Below are 18,737 nucleotides of genomic sequence, written 5' to 3'. Positions count from 1 at the left end.
ACTACTGCATGGTCCTACAATCCAATCACCTCTTCAAAGTTCCACCTTTCAATTCCCATAATAGGATTTCCCACCCTCTTAATAGTCACAGTAGGGGCTAAGTTTCTAATACCTAAAACTTGGGGAATACAATTCAAGCTTCAATGAGTTTTGGGGAGACATAATTCAATCCACTACATTCTACCCCTGGCCCCCCAAAACTCATGTCCTTTTCACATGCAGATATATTCATTTCATCCCCAAAGCCTTAACTTGTTTCAACTCCAAAGTTCAAAGTCCCATCTGTGAAATCAATACAAGTTATCTACTTCCAAAATACAATTGTGTAACAAACATAGGGTATGTATTCCCATTCCAAAAGGAAGAAATAGGCCAAAAGAAAGGTGTAACAGGTCCCAAACAAGTCTGAAACCCAGCAGGGCAGGCGTTAAATCTCAAATCTGGCAAATCATGTACCTTGACTCCATGTTCAATGTCCTCTGCATGCTGGTGTGGGGGTTGGGTCCCTAAGTCCTCTGGCAGCTCCACTCCTATGGCTTTCCTGGTCTCAGGTGATGTTTTAGTTCTCACAGGCTGGCGATGCACACTGGTAGTTCCACAGATCTGGGGTCTCCATGGCGGTCCCGCTCTCACGGCTCCACTAGATGTGGTGCTGATAGGGTTTCTCTGCTGCAATTCGGACCCCACATTTCTGCTCGGCATTGCTCTAGTGAAGGCTGTCTGCAGTGACTCCGTCCCTGCAACAGATCTCTTCCTGGGTCCCCAGACTTTTCCATACATCCTTTGAAATCTGGGTGGATGCTCTCAAGCCTTCCTAGCTCTGGCATTCTGAGAGCCTGCAGACCTAAGACCACATGGATGCTGCCAAGGCTTCCAGCTTGTATCTTCCAAAGCTGTACCTCCAGCCACACCTGGGGGCCAAGGTAGCCATGGCTGGAGCAGCCAAAGCAACTGGGGTGCTGGAAGCAGCTTCTCAAGGTGACTGTGGGCATCGAGCCCATGGAGGGCACCTCAGGCCTGTTCCCCAAGACCATTCTGCCACCCTAGGCCTTTGGGCCTGAAATGGAAGGGTTGATCCCAGAGGCCTTGTTTCTATTTTTAAGAAAGGTTTAAGTGTGGTTCCAGAAACACACATTTTGGGCATCTATTTCACTCCACTTATTGATGCAGAATTTAATATCTGGCTTAGATTCTGAACATAAGAAGGAGAAATTTAATAAGTGCACTTCTATTACTTATTGTCTCTGACTAGGACACCTAAGTGTATCAATCTTTCCTCTTAAACCTTTTTCTTCATTTTCCACTTCCTGTTCCTCGCCCTACAAATAAAGTGGACTCCCGAACCTCCTGAACTCCCAAGACTTCTGTTTAATTTACATACTCACTTTTGTTGGTAAGGTTCCTTCAGGGGAATAATTATAATTTTCTTTTAAACCTGCCATGCATGAACTCTAAAGTGCTCAAGGTGTTTAATAAATATTTCACTGTACTAAAAAAGGGGTAAGCACATAAGCAATCCTCAGTCTACAAACTATAAAGATATTATTTGAGATGACTTCTTTGCCAATAGCGTCACCGATATCATAAATTTCTCTCCATGACTTGCAGGAGCCATTTTCTGCAATGGCCAGACTTTGTCACTGCCCATCCCCATTATAGCAAATGCCATCAACTATGGGGCCTTCAAAGTATACACAGGAGTAATAGCCCTTGTCCTTAACCCCACAAACACATAATTAGCTGGTCACTTTAATCATATGCTATCATGTATTGTTTGCTAATAATCCCTTAGACATTATTTCTGTCCAAACAAAAAAGAATTAACAAATTCCAAATGTAAATGTCATCTTCTGCTTCAACCTTCCTCCCTCCCCCGCACCCCGCAATTTCACAAATTATTTACCAAAACTTGAAGTAAAAGCACGGTCTGAAATCCAAAAACTGCCTTTACTGTGCTTTACAAATACGTATTCTTCACCGAACTGTAGTTGCTGTGAAACTTAATATATTTAATTTCTTTCCTAAAATACCAAAAGCAGATGCCAAACATAATGCCGCTAATTGGCAAATAAACGAAACACAAATCTTGCTCCCTTCCACTGAAATTTTTTATGGCCATCAGATCTCCGCGTAAAACGTTTAGTTCCTATAACCGTTACGAATAAAACACACGATTCTAAATTTCAACACGTTCCAAGTCTCAGCAAATTCCCAAAGTCATTCTTTTCTTAGGTTGGTGTGATGAGTAATTTTTAAAATGTCAACTTAAAAAACGGGGCAGGAAGCCCTGGTGTCTGTAGAGAAGGGACCATGTCACATAGCATTCAAGCCATTAGGGCTCCGGGGCGCGAAGGGCTCTCGTACTTGTTAAGGATGGCAATGGGCTTCTCCGGCCACACCCCCGGAGCCCTGTCCCGGGAAGGGAAACTCCAGGGGTGAAGATCCTAGGCAAGAGCTGGGTATCTATGCGATCTGGAAGGCGCCAGGACTCCGCGCTGACCCCCGGGGCCGCCGGACAGTGCCAGCCCGGGGGTCACTCCCACTCCACTCGCTCCGAGCTCCCGCGCTCCTGCCCTCCCCACCCTCAACGCGCGCCTCCAAGACTTCAGGCTCGGTGGGTACCCGCCTCCGGCCTCCCAGCCCAGGTAAGAGTTTCGTGGCGGCCATTCCGCCCCCTCCAGCCCGGCCCCGACACAGCTCAGCCGTACCCACCCTGGCTTCTCACGGCTGAAGCACGCAGCGACGCAACAGCCGCCCCGCCCCTCTCCCCCTTCGCCGCTCTCGGCACCATAGAGCCCCCGGCCGCCGGCCAGAGCGGCTCCGGCCCGCAATATCGGCCGAGAGGACGCCGGGATACTGGCTCGGCTCCGAGTTGAAAGGGAGCGACGCCTGTGTGCTCTTTGGTTGAATGGGTAGATATCTTGAGTTGCCCCTCTCCCTCCCTAAAAGGAGACTCTGGGGACGACCGAGTGAAAAGAGAAAAGTGCCCTGTTGGTTTCCTTCTGTCAAACCTGAGGATTCGTTTCTCGGCTTAGCCGGGGCCGTATCACAGACGCACGCGAGTGGCGACCGGAAAGCTAGAGACGGAGAAAGGGCCCTACCGAACGCCGGACGCACAGGACTTACTCCCAGACGATTGAGCTAGGAGCCCCGGGCCGTCACGGGTCTCGAAGGTGAAAAGATATTTCCAACTTCCCCAAGTAGATCCTTCAGGGTGGGCGACGGAGAGCTTTTCGCGAGGCGGAGGGACCGCGCGACCTCACGGACCTGACGCTTTTCAGTAGCGCTTTACCTCCCCCTTGGGGATTCCTTGATAACTGCTTGCCGCCACACGGACGGATGCTGGGGGCTATTCTGTCTTGTGAACAGCGGTGACACGGCTAGAACGTTTAATAACGACTCCTAAATGCCCAGGACTCGAAAAAGCAACTGCTTACGGGGTAGCTTGACCTCAATTGACCACACTCACAAGATACAGTTTCTTTACTGGGACTGTCGCCAGGTCCCGTCCTATCTCCCTGCGTCAGAGTGGTAGGTCTGTCTTAGCACCAAGGAAACATCTAGTTTGACATTAGACGCTAGGAAGCACTGGCCCAAAAGAAGAGGAACATTCTTTCCCTTTCTACCTACAGTTTCTCAAAACAAGTGCAGAGGGAAAGCAAGGGAAGAAGTAGGATTATATTACGTAGTTGAAAGAGGCCATAAAAAATTGGAATCTTCAATCTCAAGCAAACAGAGACGAGGCCCCTAACAGAACCTCAACATTTCTTATAGACTTTTTCATTACTTGTCACACAGTTGGCTCGTAGCCAATGGCAAAGATTCAACTGGGGATAGGTATATACATTTTAACGCCCACATAGTTTAAAAGGTAATTAAAAATATCAGTCACCAAATATATTTACGATTTTGAGTGCTTTTAGTCATGTTAAGGGCAATTTTTTCTGTCAATGCAGTAATAATTTGGCATTACTCTATGGCAGCATGGTACATGTCTTACAGTCTAGGCCTTATGGAACTATTGAGGTGTTGTGAGGCACCCTCCCCCAGGAAATGCACTTACACGCCACTCATGCACAAAAGGGCAGTTTATTCACTCCAGCTGGCCAGCATCCATCTCCCAAGGAGCAAGCAAGGAAGAACAGCAATTGAGCCTTGGTCTTGTGGGGTTTTTAAAGGCAAAAATTACATCCCATTGGCACACGGGTTTGTCCAGGTGCACGAAGCAAGCTAGGGAGCTAGGTCACAGAGACGGAGAATGAGCTGTTCGAGCAATCAAGCATACAAGTTTTCATTGTGTATGATTCCTGTTCCCATGTAATAATTCACTGTGTATGGCTTCTGTTTCTATGCAATTGTTTTTGTTTCTATGAGGTTAACAGTTTCTCACGCAGAAGGGGGGGGTAGTCTGGTCAGACGGGGCAAAATGGAGTTACTTAGGTTAAGCAAGGAATTCTACAGAAGCAGATAGCGTACGTTATGAGGGTGTAGGGAGTTCTATTACAGAGGGACAACATAGATGGCTTCCTGAAAACCAAAACAGAACAAAATTGTTAGTTCTTTTCTCTGGGTCAGTTTACTGCCTAAACTCATGGATTCATTATATAACACAGCTCTGTGTGCCAGGCAGTAGTAACAGGCTACAAAATGACTATGGAGCTCAAGTTCTAGTGGGGAATATAGACCACAAGGTAACAAGCTGGAGAGATGTTGATAAGTACTGTAAAGAAAATATATAGGGTGATGTTATAGAGAGTTGGGAGAGGCTAACTTTAGTTAGGCAGTCAGGTAAGGCCCTCTGAGAAAATGATACTTGGGCTGAGTCCTGAAATGTGAAGGAACCCAGTGTAAAAGGAACTAAAATGAGGATATTGAGCCCATTCAACTCACTGACATTATCACTCCTGATCTACTACACTTCTTTTCTCTCCATATTTCTCCTTGTTTCAGCAGCTGCTTCTTCCCATTTATGAGAACAGCCTGGTCTTTTACAGAAATCAGAAAATTAGAACATTTCTGGTTGTATTTTGTATAATCTTGAAGTCTTTTTAGATGGTTTTGTTTTTTTCCTAATAGACAAGGTTGTAATAAATAACACTTTTGGTGAGCTCATTTCTTTTAATTTCACACACTTTGCAGCATAAATCTTTTCATATGTTCAAAAGAAATGGAAGTATCTGGTTCATGAGACCATTTAGATAAAATTTAGTCTTTACTGAAGTGCTTACAATATTAGATATTTTTTAAAGACGAGGTCTAGTTCTCATCTTATTTTATTGAAAAATACTTGAAGAGACTAAATAGCAAATGACCAAATGTACAATTCTGCATGTTAAAAAAAAAGAAAAAAACTTGAAGATTAATAGTGAATGCTCCACAAGATAAACATAACAACTTTATAACTTTATTTTTTATTTTTATTTTTTTTAAAAGATGACCGGTAAGGGGATCTTAACCCTTGACTTGGTGTTGTCAGCACCACGCTCACCCAGTGAGCAACCAGCCATCCCTATATGGGATCCGAACCTGTGGCCTTGGTGTTATCAGCACCACACTCTCCCGAGTGAGCCACAGGCCGGCCCCAACTTTATAACTTTATAAAATCTTTTCTCACTAATCTGAAATAAGAATTAAATGAAATAGTTAAAAATTTCAAAATAGTTCTTTATTAATAAAATATATCTTTAAAAAATTTACAAGTTAGGTAAAATGTCTCCAAAGTTCAATGTCAATTCTCATACAATATTGTGCAGAAGTAATATATGCCATTCTTGGCTTACTAGTAATTTTATACCAGTCACTTGAAACAACATCCTTAAAATTTAATAATATATTGTAACAATTCCATGTTCACTTTTTAGAGTTTGATAGAAGACAGTCAATATCCTGAAGGATTTCAGAGGTTTTTTTCAGTGCTACTGATACTCTCTTTTCATTAACTTCTTCTAGCAAGATTTCTGAAGATCTTGGTTTATAATGATCAGAAGACTGTTCGTTTTTCTTCTTAGAAATCTGGTTTAGAATACCACTATTCTCCAATAGCACTGAGTTGCTTAGTTAAGGAGCTTTTCCCCATATATTTCATTATATAAACATTTTTATTTTCAGAAATCCTGGCCTTCATAATAAAATATTTCTCAATTGGGAGGAAGATTTCTTTTGATCCATAATAGAGTTGGAAATTCAGAGCTTATCAAGTCAACACCTTATAGATGAGGAAATTAGTTTACAGTATAAGGAAGGGGGAAGGAGAGCGTATGTATGTGAGTGTTTGGATGGAGGTTTGGTGGTAGGGAAGAAGTAAAAGAATTAAAATCTCAGTATATTAGTCCATTTCTATTGCTCATAACAGAAAAACCTGAAACTGGGTAATTTATAAGAAAACAAAATTTATTGCTTACAGTTTCAGAGGCTGGTAAGTCCAGAATCCATGGAACACATCTAGTAATTCAGGGTATCACATGGTGAGAATGGTAGAGCAGAGCGTTAACTCCTCACCCTTCTCCTTTTAAAGCCCCCAGAACTACACCGATGACCACCATTAAATTATCAATGGATGAATACATTCACCAGGGCACAGTCCTCACAATCTAATCACCTCTTCAAAGCCCCACCTTTCAATGATCATAATAGGATTTCCCATCCTCAACAGTTATAGTGGGAATTAAGCTTTGATGAGTTTGGGGGGACATTTAATCCACAGCACTCAGTAACATTTCCTTGAGTGAAGAAGTGATATAGAAATACAAAGGAATAAGAGTGGGGATAATAGGATTATAAATAATCAGTGTTGTGTCTTTTTAACTTTTCTTTTTTGGGTAGCTGGCTGGTTCAGGGATCTGAACCCTAGACTTTGGTATTTTTTTTTAATTTAAAAAGGGTCTAGAATGAAAAGAAACATGTCCTCTGTTGAATAAAATTTATTTGAATAAACTTACAGAAAAATCACAAGAGAAAACAAATTTAAATGAATGGGGTGAGAATGTACAGAACAAAAGCTTTCAAAACAAAAATAAGTCACAGATAGGTCTTGAACAGTGGTAAGTTAGAATATACTCAAATAAGTGAAGAAGTCTCCAAAAGACCTTAGCCCTACTTTACTGTTCTTTGCCCAATTTAAACCTAAAGAAAAGTATACATAAATGTTAATATGATGTACCCTCTATAGACAAGACATATCTTAAGTCATAATCTTAAATATCTGCTGACTCAATAAAGCTCAGCAACATATAAGTGTGGATTAATATTAATAAAGTACAGAGTCATGAATTAAGCCCAGAATGAAAAAGGAGTAATTTATGCAGATAATACATTCATTCTGTTTAAAGGATACAGTTGAACTTCTGTATCTTTTCAAGTTCAGAAGCAACAGACCTGTGCAAGAAAAAAAAAAGTTCATCTAGTTGTATGATTATTTTATATTCATGAAATTGCAAATAAGCATATTTGACTTTTTTCAGAAAGATTAGAATTTTAAGTAGAAGAACCTAGAAGTTAAGAATTTTCTTTATATTAGCTTTATTTAGCAGCAAATCAACTTGACTCAACTGATATTTGTTGAATGCTTTTAAAGGCAAGTGAATAAAAGTCCTACCTCAAGGACTTTGTAATCAAGTATTGATGTTTGAAGGTAATGGTCCTTCCTGCTATTTCTTTGTACTAATCTGGCAGGCCCTCTACTTTCTTTCCTAAAGTTTACTTAAACATTAAAAACCTACTGAAATTCCATCCCTTCTGTGAAAGAAGTGACTCTTTTTGTTGTTTTGACTTTTTGGTGGCTGGCCAGTACCAGGATCCAAACTGTTGACCTTGGTGTTATCAACACCATACTCTAACCAACTAAACAAACTGGCAAGCCCAAGATGTGATCTCTTCTTCCTTGATTTCCCATAGCATTATGTTAATTATGTACAGTCTTCTCTTGAACTGTTAAACTTTCTGATCCTTCTACCTAGATTGTCTCTCTCAGAAGAAAGGATCTTTTCCTATTTTTCTGTACATTGCACATATAGAAAGACCTCATTTATATGGAACTCTTAGGGCATGGATGGTTTGGGAGGTCCAAGTTTTTACATAGTTGAATTAGTTGTCAAAATATAATAACTTTTTTTATTAAATTCCTTCTGGAATAGAATCCCTACCAATTTCATTGTTTTCTTAAGCACAAAGCATTAACATTATGTACATTAGCCCTTAACATGTTCTACAGAGGGCTGAGCCCATGGCGCACTCAGGAGAGTGCGGCGCTGGGAGCGCAATAGCGCTCCCGCTGCGGGTTTGGATCCTATATAGGAATGGCCGGGGCGCACGGTGCGGCTGGTCTCACAAAAAGACAAAAAACAAAAAAACAAAAAAAAAGCATGTTCTACAGAAAGAGATATTGAGGCAACTAGTATGAAGTAGAGGGCAGAATGTATACAACTCCAGCAGAACCCCTTACACGTGTGTTATCTTTTTTCTCATCAAGCTAGAATAAACTATGAGCAGTGGCATGCAACTACAAATGGTGTAACTTTACTAGCTCTCTGCAAAATTAATGAGAACATTAGTCTAAAACATGACATTATTCAAGTTACTAGAAAAGTCTAAAGTTCATAATAGGGTATACAACTTGTCTGTTTCACTGGCTTTACTACAAGGGACCACATGTACCTCCCTGTCAGCTTGCACTCTTTTGTGGATGGGGAATGAAAGAGATCTTTCATCATTTTAGGCATCTGTGGTAAAGAACTTAAATATCACTTACTCCAAATCCTGATTCTTCGTTGCAAAACGCCTTTTTTTAACACAAGATGCAATTTTCTGGGAATAAGCAGCAGTGCAATCTTAGCTGCTATCACCAATCAGCACTTTCACTTTTTAGTATGTCTTGACAGTTATCCTCCTCTCAGCTTGCACACAAACAGGCTGGCATTTTATAAACTTTGCCCCCTCAGCAATGGTACAGTGACCAGATTTATAGCCATGTACAATTTCCCTTTCTTCCCAAGTGTTTTTTTGCTAGCTAGTCAGGTAACTTTTCTGCTCCCAGACAGGCTATAGCTGAAGAATGAGAGATCTAGAAAGCTGGATCCATAGATACTTGAGATATTCAGATAACACCTACTGATTTGATTTGATTTGTTCTTTTTTTTTTTTTCTCCTTTTTGTCTTTTTTCGTGACCGGCAACGGATCGCAACCCTCAGTGTCGTGCCCGCACCGGACCGGGACCGGCAACGGGATCGCAACCCTTGGTGCTGTGCCCGCCCCTCGCTCAGCCAGTGAGCGGGAACCGGTCTGCATGTGGGATCCGAACCCTCGGCGGGATCCCAAGCGGCACACTGTAGCGGTGCGCCACCGGGCCGGCCTGATTTGATTTGTTCTAAGAAGTAATTTACGAAAGGTGATAAGAATCAGGCTTAATGTTTACATTTTTTTCCATCACGCTATACTAGGTCACCTCACAACTTACTTTAAAAGCTTCCTAAATTGTTTCTGGTATCCTTCTTTTCCAATATATTCAAATTATACTCTCAGTGATAATAATCTTCCTAATAACCTTTCTTCTTGTCATTGTTCCATTTATGAACTTGTAATTCCATCAAATCTGAACTCCTCTATTTAAGTTCCATTCCTGTCCATCAAAACTTACATTGTATCCTAACAGATAGCATCTGCTCCATAAAAACTATCTTCTCACTATCTCCACATGGCAAAATGTCCTTTTTAACCTTTGCCCTTGCTTCCTACCTAAAATGTCTTATTTTTCCCTAAATTTTCCTTTGAAGCCCAGTTCTAGTCGCCTGCAGAGTAAAAAGCACACGGGAGGGACTAAAATATTTATTTGCTGGTTTGCCAATTAATTTAAGGGAAGTAATTAATATGATTATTTAAAATTATTTAAAAATCAACTTTTTCTGAAAGTTTATTATGTTAGTCAACATTTTATTTTAATATTACTAAAATTTTAGGCTGGCTGGTTAGTTCAGCTGATTGATTAGAACACAGCCTCATAAAATCAAGGTCATGGGTTCAGATCCCTGTACCAGCCAACCCCCCACTCCCTGACAAAAAAAGTTTAGTAATCCCATTTAAATTTTTCCATAAAGTTTTCAGGATGAATTTATCACATAAAAAGAGTCATTCCTTTTGATGCGAAGTTCTCAATGCAAAGTTTTCTGACCTTCAGATGAAATATAATAAGTTAGATGTCTTCTTAGAAATTATTTTCAAGCTTAAGCTATCTAAAATATTATAGGAGTTAAATATATTTAAAACTAAGAAAATGTTCTAGGGAAAAAAGCCTCAAAGTTTGCCATTTGATATTTTAATTTTTAAGCATTAGTTGATTCTTCTACACAGATTAAGTTTAAAAGAAATAGAAATACCAGTTTTCTTCGAGAACAGAAGATGAAGGATGTGTGAGCATCTCTCTTGGACTAGCCTGGGTCAGTCTTCTGCACCATGATGTTACTGTTGTCACATATCTGGAGTGAACACATTAAAATAAATACTTAAAAAATGAACTTGTATATATTATAAAAGTATGGAAAAATCATTAGGACAATTTGGAGAAAACAGATAAAAAATTTTTTAAGTGAGGTATTTACTGAGCAATATCCTAAATCTTTTTCAGTAGACACGGAAAAGGCAAGTTTCTTCCCACTATTCATCAAGAATAAAATGATTTACTCACATTAGTTATATACTATAAAGCATATGTACTTCACAGGACCTGGTTTTCCAAAGCCTTGCAGTTTCAAATACTGACCTTGCGGAGGACTGGAAGTTTTCCTCAGGCTATAAAGTCTCTGGTGTGGCACAGCAAGGTTGCTGGTTCAAGGACAGACTAGTTACTGATTGTTATGTAAAGATACTGAGAAATTGCTGTAAGATCACTTAATTGTCCTCTGGAATGTCATCTGGCTTGTGTCACTGAAAGTTACCAACCTATATTGTTAAACTATAATCCCACCTATGTTCTCTTCCTGTAACTTCCTGGTCTGGAAAATAAATGCAGGAAGAGAACCCCAATTTGGGATTAATTTCCCAAGGAAGGGTTGCCTCTTGCTTGAGCATTCCCAAGGGAAGTTAACCACTTCAGGGTCTCTCACTGCTCAGAAGAGATGGGCTTTGAGTAATCCTTTGCATCTCCATCACCCAGGGGAAGTGGGGTGACAAATCCGTGGGGGGGCAAAGCAACACAAAGCAACACATTAGTGATTAATAAAGATGACATTTAAGAATCAAAACAAAGGTGATGCCTGTATTTCATTTAAAGTTCAAATTCGAATGTTTAAATTTTCCTTTTAGTTTTTCAAAGTGAAATGAGTTTCATTAGCTTTATCATGAAAATGTTTTTATACATAATAGGATTCAGTGAGCATTTGCTTAATAAAATTTAAAGTAGAAAAAACCCAGTAATGCATACACATACAGTTATATACACACATATGTACATATGTATAGTAATACATAACTCACTAAATAGACAAAATAAGCATCAAGTTTAATAAAATGAATGATATGAAATGATTGACTGAAACAAACAATAGTATTTGCTAAAGATACTATCTTCTTGAGACAAATTATTCAAAATAGCATTGAACTTTTGAGTATTTAGACCAAAAAGCAGTAAAGCCCAACAGAAAAATAAATTCAAGAGGTAAAACAATTCTTTGGTGAACATTCTCAAGTAAATTCACTAAAATGTCAAGACTATCACAAGTTGAATTACTATAACTAATAACAAATTATGTAAACCAAAAGAGAAAAAGTATATTCATGAAAAGCTGATTTCAAGAATCGTCCCCATGTTAAGAATAATCATCAGCTGATATAATTTTTTCCATTTTATAGAAATACATACAATTTTAGTTATTTGTGGTTGCAAAACTTATTTCAAATTTGTTAGAGGTTTAGTTAATTGGCTAACACAGATGACAACAGTCCAATCTCCACAGCAAACCCGTTACGTCTATAACATATTTCATATTGAAAAATCACTTGAATACAAATGCAAATGATTAAAGCTGACCTATCTTTATAGTTATGCTAAATGGCAATACTACCTTGAAACCTGCTGAAATGACTTCATTCACATTGTCCACATGGAAAAACTAAAACATTTAAGTAATGTTTATATGCTTTCTGTCAATTAGAAATAAAACTTAAAAATAACTTTAAAATTGTTTCTCAGTACCTTTCATATGGTCCAGGGTGTTCAATTTGAATTAACTGATCTTGTCCATCAGGAAAAGTTAACTTACACCAACCGAAGTTGAGACTTTGATTTACCTTAAGAAACAAGGAGGAAGGGTAAGTTTTATTTTTCTAAAACTGAAAACATAAACAATCTCTTCTAACTTCATTATCAATTTAAAAAAATAAGTAGATGAATCATTAAAAATTTACTTTGACAATTTAAACGTTATATTTTAAATGGGAAGGGGGTATTATTTAACCACCATTCATATAGATAATTATCAAAGAAAAAAATACTAATCACTCTCTCTATAATGAGTTGTCTTTACAAACCTAACTATTTGTCACACGTTGTGGAACAGTAAGGTCTCTTGACAGATTTTATAAATTGAGATAGTGTGATACTTTATTTTCTTTGTTCTGTTTCCCATAGATAAATAACTCATAACAAATAGATTGCAGTGTGAAGTATACTCACCTGTCTGTTTTCAGTAGAAGAGCTGAAATTCCAATTTAGGGTTAGAGTAATGCCATCTAAAAAGATAGCATGTACTTTGTTATCAGAGTAGGCAAGAAATCTTCCCACGCTGGGTATGAGTGATTCTTTCAAAAGAAAAGGCAGTATATTGCTATCATTTATCCTAGGTACCTAAAACCAAGTAAATAAAAATAGCAGGAAATAAGGTTATCCATTAACAAGACTTAAATAAATATTAGTGAACTCTGAGGCAACTTCAGATTATTATTCAGAAGTTGAATATTGTAGAATCCTTATATGTTTTAACTTTTCCAGAAGTAGATACCCCAAAACAGTCCATTTATAAGCAGATTAAGATCTAATATCTTTGTAAAGTCACCATTCTGCTCTGAACCTTAAACAGAATATAGACAAAACTTAGGAACTACAGCAACATATAGGTTTGCAATTAAATTAGTATAGATACAGAAATCAAAGTCAGAATCATTTTCTCCAAACCAGCATTAAAAAACTTACTCTTAGGGCTAGCCCATGGCTCACTTGGGAAAGTGTGGTGCTGATAACAGCAACTCAAGGGTTAAGATCCCCTTACCGGTCATCTTTTTAAAATAAATAAATAAATTTAAAACATGGCTCACTTGGGAAAGTGTGGTGCTGATAACAGCAACTCAAGGGTTAAGATCCCCTTACTGGTCATCTTTTTAAAATAAATAAATAAATTTAAAAAAAAAAAACCTACTTTTACAATTATAAAAATATAGAATGCTGTAATATGGTTTATAATGACTACATTTTTACATACTTCAAATCCAATGAATTCCCCTGTCCTTCACCCTCCATTAAAAATAAAAACTATAGGGCCGGCCCGTGGCTCACTCAGTTGAGTGTGGTTCTGATAACGCCAAGGCCACGGGTTCGGATCCCATATAGGGATGGCCGGTTAGCTCACTGGGTGAGTGTGGTGCTGACAACACCAAGTCAAGGGTTAAGATCCCCTTACCGGTCATCTTTTTTAAAAAAAATAAATAAATAAAAACTATATATAATAAAAGTATAACATAAAATCCTGAGTTTTCACTATCTATAGGTAGGTCTTTTTCTGAATAAACCAATTCTTAAACCAATTTATCACATAACTGAGATGAAAGCAGTTTGTACTTAAAAGCATAGATACAAACAATAAAACAATTAGAAAATATCTTGTTTGGAATTAATTTTAACATACCATTTTCCAGCAGCATATACGATAGTTATGGCTTAAAGAAAGCCTCACCTTGGCACAATGTTGAAGAATTCTGTGAAAATGAAAACCACTACTTAAGCATTTGCAAATAATGACTTTTTCCAATTCTAGCAATACAGTCCCAATGTCATACAACATTTTAGATGGAAAGTAATTCATTTCTACTGGAATGTGTTGGTTACTCTTTCAGTAATCCTTAAGCCACTGGAAGGGAACTACTATTGCTTCTCTTTGGGCTAATATTACCTACTTAAGGCTATTCCTCTCATTTTTAGCAATGAAATGACTCCATGGAGAGAATTTTCAGGTGCACTTTTTTTTTTCCTTTTTGTCTTTTTTCGTGTCCGGCAACGGATCACAACCCTCAGTGTTGCACCCGTACTGGACCGGGACTGGCAACAGGATCGGGAACCCTCGGACGGGAGCGCTGCCGCGCTTCCCAAGCGGCGCACCATCCAGTGTGCCACCGGGCCGGCCCTACCGGTCATCTTTTTTAAAAAAAATAAATAAATAAAAACTATATATAATAAAAGTATAACATAAAATCCTGAGTTTTCACTATCTATAGGTAGGTCTTTTTCTGAATAAACCAATTCTTAAACCAATTTATCACATAACTGAGATGAAAGCAGTTTGTACTTAAAAGCATAGATACAAACAATAAAACAATTAGAAAATATCTTGTTTGGAATTAATTTTAACATACCATTTTCCAGCAGCATATACGATAGTTATGGCTTAAAGAAAGCCTCACCTTGGCACAATGTTGAAGAATTCTGTGAAAATGAAAACCACTACTCAAGCATTTGCAAATAATGACTTTTTCCAATTCTAGCAATACAGTCCCAATGTCATACAACATTTTAGATGGAAAGTAATTCATTTCTACTGGAATGTGTTGGTTACTCTTTCAGTAATCCTTAAGCCACTGGAAGGGAACTACTATTGCTTCTCTTTGGGCTAATATTACCTACTTAAGGCTATTCCTCTCATTTTTAGCAATGAAATGACTCCATGGAGAGAATTTTCAGGTGCACTTTTTTTTTTNCGACCCCTCGGCGGGAGCGCCACCGCGCTCCCAAGCGGCGCACTGTAGCAGTGCGCCACTGCCGGCCCTTCAGGTGCACATTTTTAAGGGGTGATAGATTCATAGCGCCTGGAAGATTTAGCATAGCCTAAAGTGGTGGAGATGTGAATCAACTAACCCTATGAAATCAAATTACAAATTCTGCTCCTTCATATCTATTTTGAAGTTGGTGCGTGGCCAGATCGTGGCCCGGTGGACTCCCGCTTGCCGTGGGTCGGCGTCTTGTCTCAAGAAGTCTGCGTTCCACGCAGGCAACAGCCGGGTCCCCTGGAGCCTGTGTACCCGGCGCCTCAGACCTCAGGAGGCTCTGCCCGCCGCTGGGGATCCGGCCTTGACTGTGCATCCAGCTTCGCTCTCCCTTTTCCCCGGGAAGGAAGGAGGGGGTGTCTGGGAGACCTCACCCCCAACCTAGGCAGGTCTTCACGAATGAGTAGAAGTACAGCAGGCAGGCCCTGGCAGAGGAGCAAAGGAGAAATAGAGGCCTAGAAAACTCCTACACAGACCTGAAGTTAGTGGCCCACCCCCGCGCCAAGTGCAAGGTGTGGAAGTACTTCTGTTCCAACACCAACGCGGAAGGATGCATCTAGCAGTGGAAGAAAATGTACTGCCACTGTGCACGGCCCAGATTGCCTACTCTGGAAATACTTCCAACCTCTCCTACCACCCGGAGAAGAATCACCTCAAGGAATTCTGCGAGTTCGTCAAGAGCAACACCGAGTAGAGGAGTGAAGCCTTCGCCACTGCCTTCTCCAAACTGAAGTGTCCAGTAGCCTGCGCAGGACGCACTCCAGGTGAAGGCGGGCCATCGGGCGGCTTCGAGAGCAGCAGGAGCTTGCAGCCGCCATCCTCTGCCTCGTCTGCGAGGGGCTGCTTCCATCGTGGACGGGCCCACCTTCGAGGTGCTGCTGAAGACAGCCAACCCCACGTACGAGCTTGCGAGAAGGCAGTAAATCTCCACCAAGGCCATACTTGAGTACGGAGCACTCTGGGAGGCGGTGCTGGAAGGAGCTGGCCGATGCCTCTTGTTGTGGCATCTCCACAGACATGTGGAGGAGGGAGAACCAGAACCGGGCCTATGTGACCCTGTCCGTCCACTTCGTCGATGTCGGCTCCCCGAACTGCCTGTCTGTGGACTCCAGGTGCCCGAAGATGTTCGAGGTGCCCAAAGATATTCGAGGTGCCTGAGGAGAACAGGGTGGAAACCATCACGTGGGTGCTGTACGAGATCTTCACCTAATGAGGCATCAGTGCTATCGTCTTCAGAGCTACCAGTGACTACGGCAAGGACATCATGAATGCATGGACTCCAGGTGCCCGAAGATGTTCGAGGTGCCCAAAGATATTCGAGGTGCCTGAGGAGAAGAGGGCGGAAACCATCACGTGGGTGCTGTACGAGATCTTCACCGAATGAGGCATCAGTGCTATCGTCTTCAGAGCTACCAGTGACTACGGCAAGGACATCATGAATGCATGTTCCTTGTTGGACATAGCCCTTCAGATGCTGTGCCTGGGGCAGACCTTCAAAGCCAGCATCCAGCAGGCTTTCCAGCTGCTGAGGCTGGGCAGTCTGCTCGCCCTGTGCTACAAACTGGTGGATGACTTCCAGCAGTCCACTATGTCCATGTAATGCTGTAGGAGAAGCAGAAATGGCAGAACATAGCCCACTGCATGCTGGTGAGCAACCACATGTCCTGCCGCAAATCAAGAAACAACAGTTCCTCATAATCAGCGTTCTGGTGGAGGACAGCAACAACCATCACCTGATGCTGGAGGCCACTGAGTGGACCACCACTGAGGGGCTGGTGGACCTCCTGCAGCCCTTCAAGCAAGTGGCTGAGATGTTACCTGCCTCCAAATACCCGACCATCAGCATGGTCAAGCCCCTTCTACACATGCTGGTCAACACCACACTCAAAATCAAGGAGACTAACTCCAAGGAGATAAGGATGGCCAAAGAAGTGATCACAAAGGAGCTCTCTCGCTAAGACCTACCAGGAGATGCCCAAGATTAACATGTTTCTGAATATGGCTACCTTCCTGGACCCCCACTACAAAAGGCTTCCCTTCCTGTCTGCATTCGAGCTGCAGCAGGTGGAGAACTACGTGATGGAAGAAGCCAAAGGCCTCCTGGACAAGGTCAAGGATGGCAACTACACACCAGCCGAGGACAAGATTCACCCTTTGCCTGAAGAGCCCTTGGTCAAAAAGCACATGCAGACATCCACATTTCCTCCCATCAGTGTAATCATCAACATGGTGGCCAAGATCTTCTGCCAGACAGGTGGCGTGGAGGACCAGGAGAAATGGTACACCCAGGTGGTGGAGGAGCTGAGCAACTTCAAGTTCCAGAAGGTGCTGGGCCTCAACGAAGACCCCTTCAAGTGATGGTCTGACCACCTGGCACTCTGCCCAGTGCTGCCCATGATCCTGCAGAAGTACTGGTGCATGGCAGCCACCTGTGTCTTCCCCAAGTATCTCTTTGGATCCTCAGCCAACGTGGTAAGTGCCAAGAACTGACTGGTCCCTGCATACGTGGATGAGCAGACATTTCTGTATGAGAATTTGCAGAGCCAGTGGAGGCCAAGCCTGCAGATGAGGACAAGGGACAGTGTGGATTGGACCAGGAGCAGGTGTCTCATCTTAGGAGTGGGTGAAGGGTTGGATGCTTTGCTGTAAATATGGACCTGTCTTGGTTCTGCACCTCAAAGACTGTCCTCAGCCTTTGAAACCAAGAGGGAAAAAAGACAGAGATGTGACTGTGGTTTCCTGAATGAAGCAAAATGATGTTTCTCTGAGAATTGACCTTCCCCTCTCTGTCCCCTTATCCTTCAGAGAAAGGGAAACAAACTTCCTCAATTAGCTCTGCATGTAGGGCCTGCCTGGGAATTAAATTCCCAACAGAAGCAGAGCTGGAAAGATGTCTTGCTACACAGATACAACCTCCCACTCAATTTACAGTCTCCCTGGGAGGATTTTGAATCAATCTAAGAAAAAGCCATATGTTTGGGTGGAAGAGAAAGAGCCTTTCCCAGGTACTATCCCTGTGACTTTAGTGATCTGAGGATGAAAGGAATTCAAGTTTACATTTTAACTTAAGCAGGAACCTTGCTTCTGGAAAACTTGGAAGAGATTATGTAGCCAAAATGCCCTTCTCCAAAAGAGACAAGTTTTAGGTTTGGTGAAGTGTTAAAAATGAGCATAAAATGTAGGCACTTATAAAAAAGCCACACACAAAAAAAAGAAAGTTGCTTAGACAAGTTTATAAAAGTAAATAATTCGACAATCCACTTTCATTCTTCTGGGTGCCATAGATTAATGAAGAGAATTTTTTTTTTTTTTTCCTTTTTTTGTCTTTTTTCGTGACCGGCAACGGATTGCAACCCTCAGTGTCGCGCCCGTACCGGACCAGGACCGGCCACGGGATGGCAACCCTCGGTGTTGCTCCCGCCCCTCGCTCAGCCAGTGAGCGGCCGGTCTGTATGTGGGATCCGAACCCTCGGCGGGAGCGCCACCGCGCTTCCTAAGCGGCACACTATAGCAGTGCGCCACCGGGCCGGCCCAATGAAGAGAATTTTAAAAACATATGAACCAAAGAACCAAACTAAACTTCATCTTTAGTGCACTCTCAGAAATCTTTATTATTCTAAGAATGATGAAATGTGACAATTTCAAATGTATCGTCAAATCCCTAACTTGCTTTCAAAGAAGAATAATGATGCCACACTTACCCAGAGAAAAGGCACTT

The 18,737-nt window shown here is 41.2% G+C and overlaps 1 protein-coding gene and 1 pseudogene across 1 annotated transcript; one reads left to right on the top strand and one right to left on the bottom strand.

Moving 5' to 3' along the window:
• Positions 1–5,642: 5,642 nt before the first annotated feature.
• On the bottom strand, positions 5,643–13,960 carry LOC103594995 (uncharacterized protein C5orf34-like). The gene is made up of 6 exons (XM_008578296.1): positions 13,888–13,960; positions 12,663–12,833; positions 12,183–12,277; positions 10,369–10,467; positions 7,334–7,374; positions 5,643–6,044 (listed from the first exon to the last, which is right to left on the bottom strand). The coding sequence occupies exons 1-6, from the start codon at positions 13,888–13,890 to the stop codon at positions 5,851–5,853; spliced, it is 603 nt and encodes a 200-aa protein (XP_008576518.1). The 5' UTR covers positions 13,891–13,960; the 3' UTR covers positions 5,643–5,850.
• Positions 13,961–14,772: 812 nt separating this feature from the next.
• LOC103595001 lies at positions 14,773–17,646 on the top strand (annotated as a pseudogene).
• The last annotated feature ends 1,091 nt before the right edge of the window (positions 17,647–18,737 follow it).

Source organism: Galeopterus variegatus, unplaced genomic scaffold, assembly GCF_000696425.1.
Source record: "Galeopterus variegatus unplaced genomic scaffold, G_variegatus-3.0.2 Scaffold1658, whole genome shotgun sequence".
Taxonomy (NCBI): Eukaryota; Metazoa; Chordata; class Mammalia; order Dermoptera; family Cynocephalidae; genus Galeopterus; species Galeopterus variegatus.
The sequence above is the reverse complement of the archived record's forward strand: the minus strand, read 5'-3'. Positions and strand labels throughout refer to the sequence as shown.

Excerpts from the sequence above, each read along its gene's own strand:
- LOC103594995 (XM_008578296.1), bottom strand. Across the intron at positions 12,278-12,662 it reads CTTCTACTGAAAACAGACAG|GTAAATCAAAGTCTCAACTT; the intron begins GTGAGTATACTT and ends TTGTTTCTTAAG. Across the intron at positions 10,468-12,182 it reads CACCCTGGACCATATGAAAG|ATATGTGACAACAGTAACAT; the intron begins GTACTGAGAAAC and ends TGTTCACTCCAG.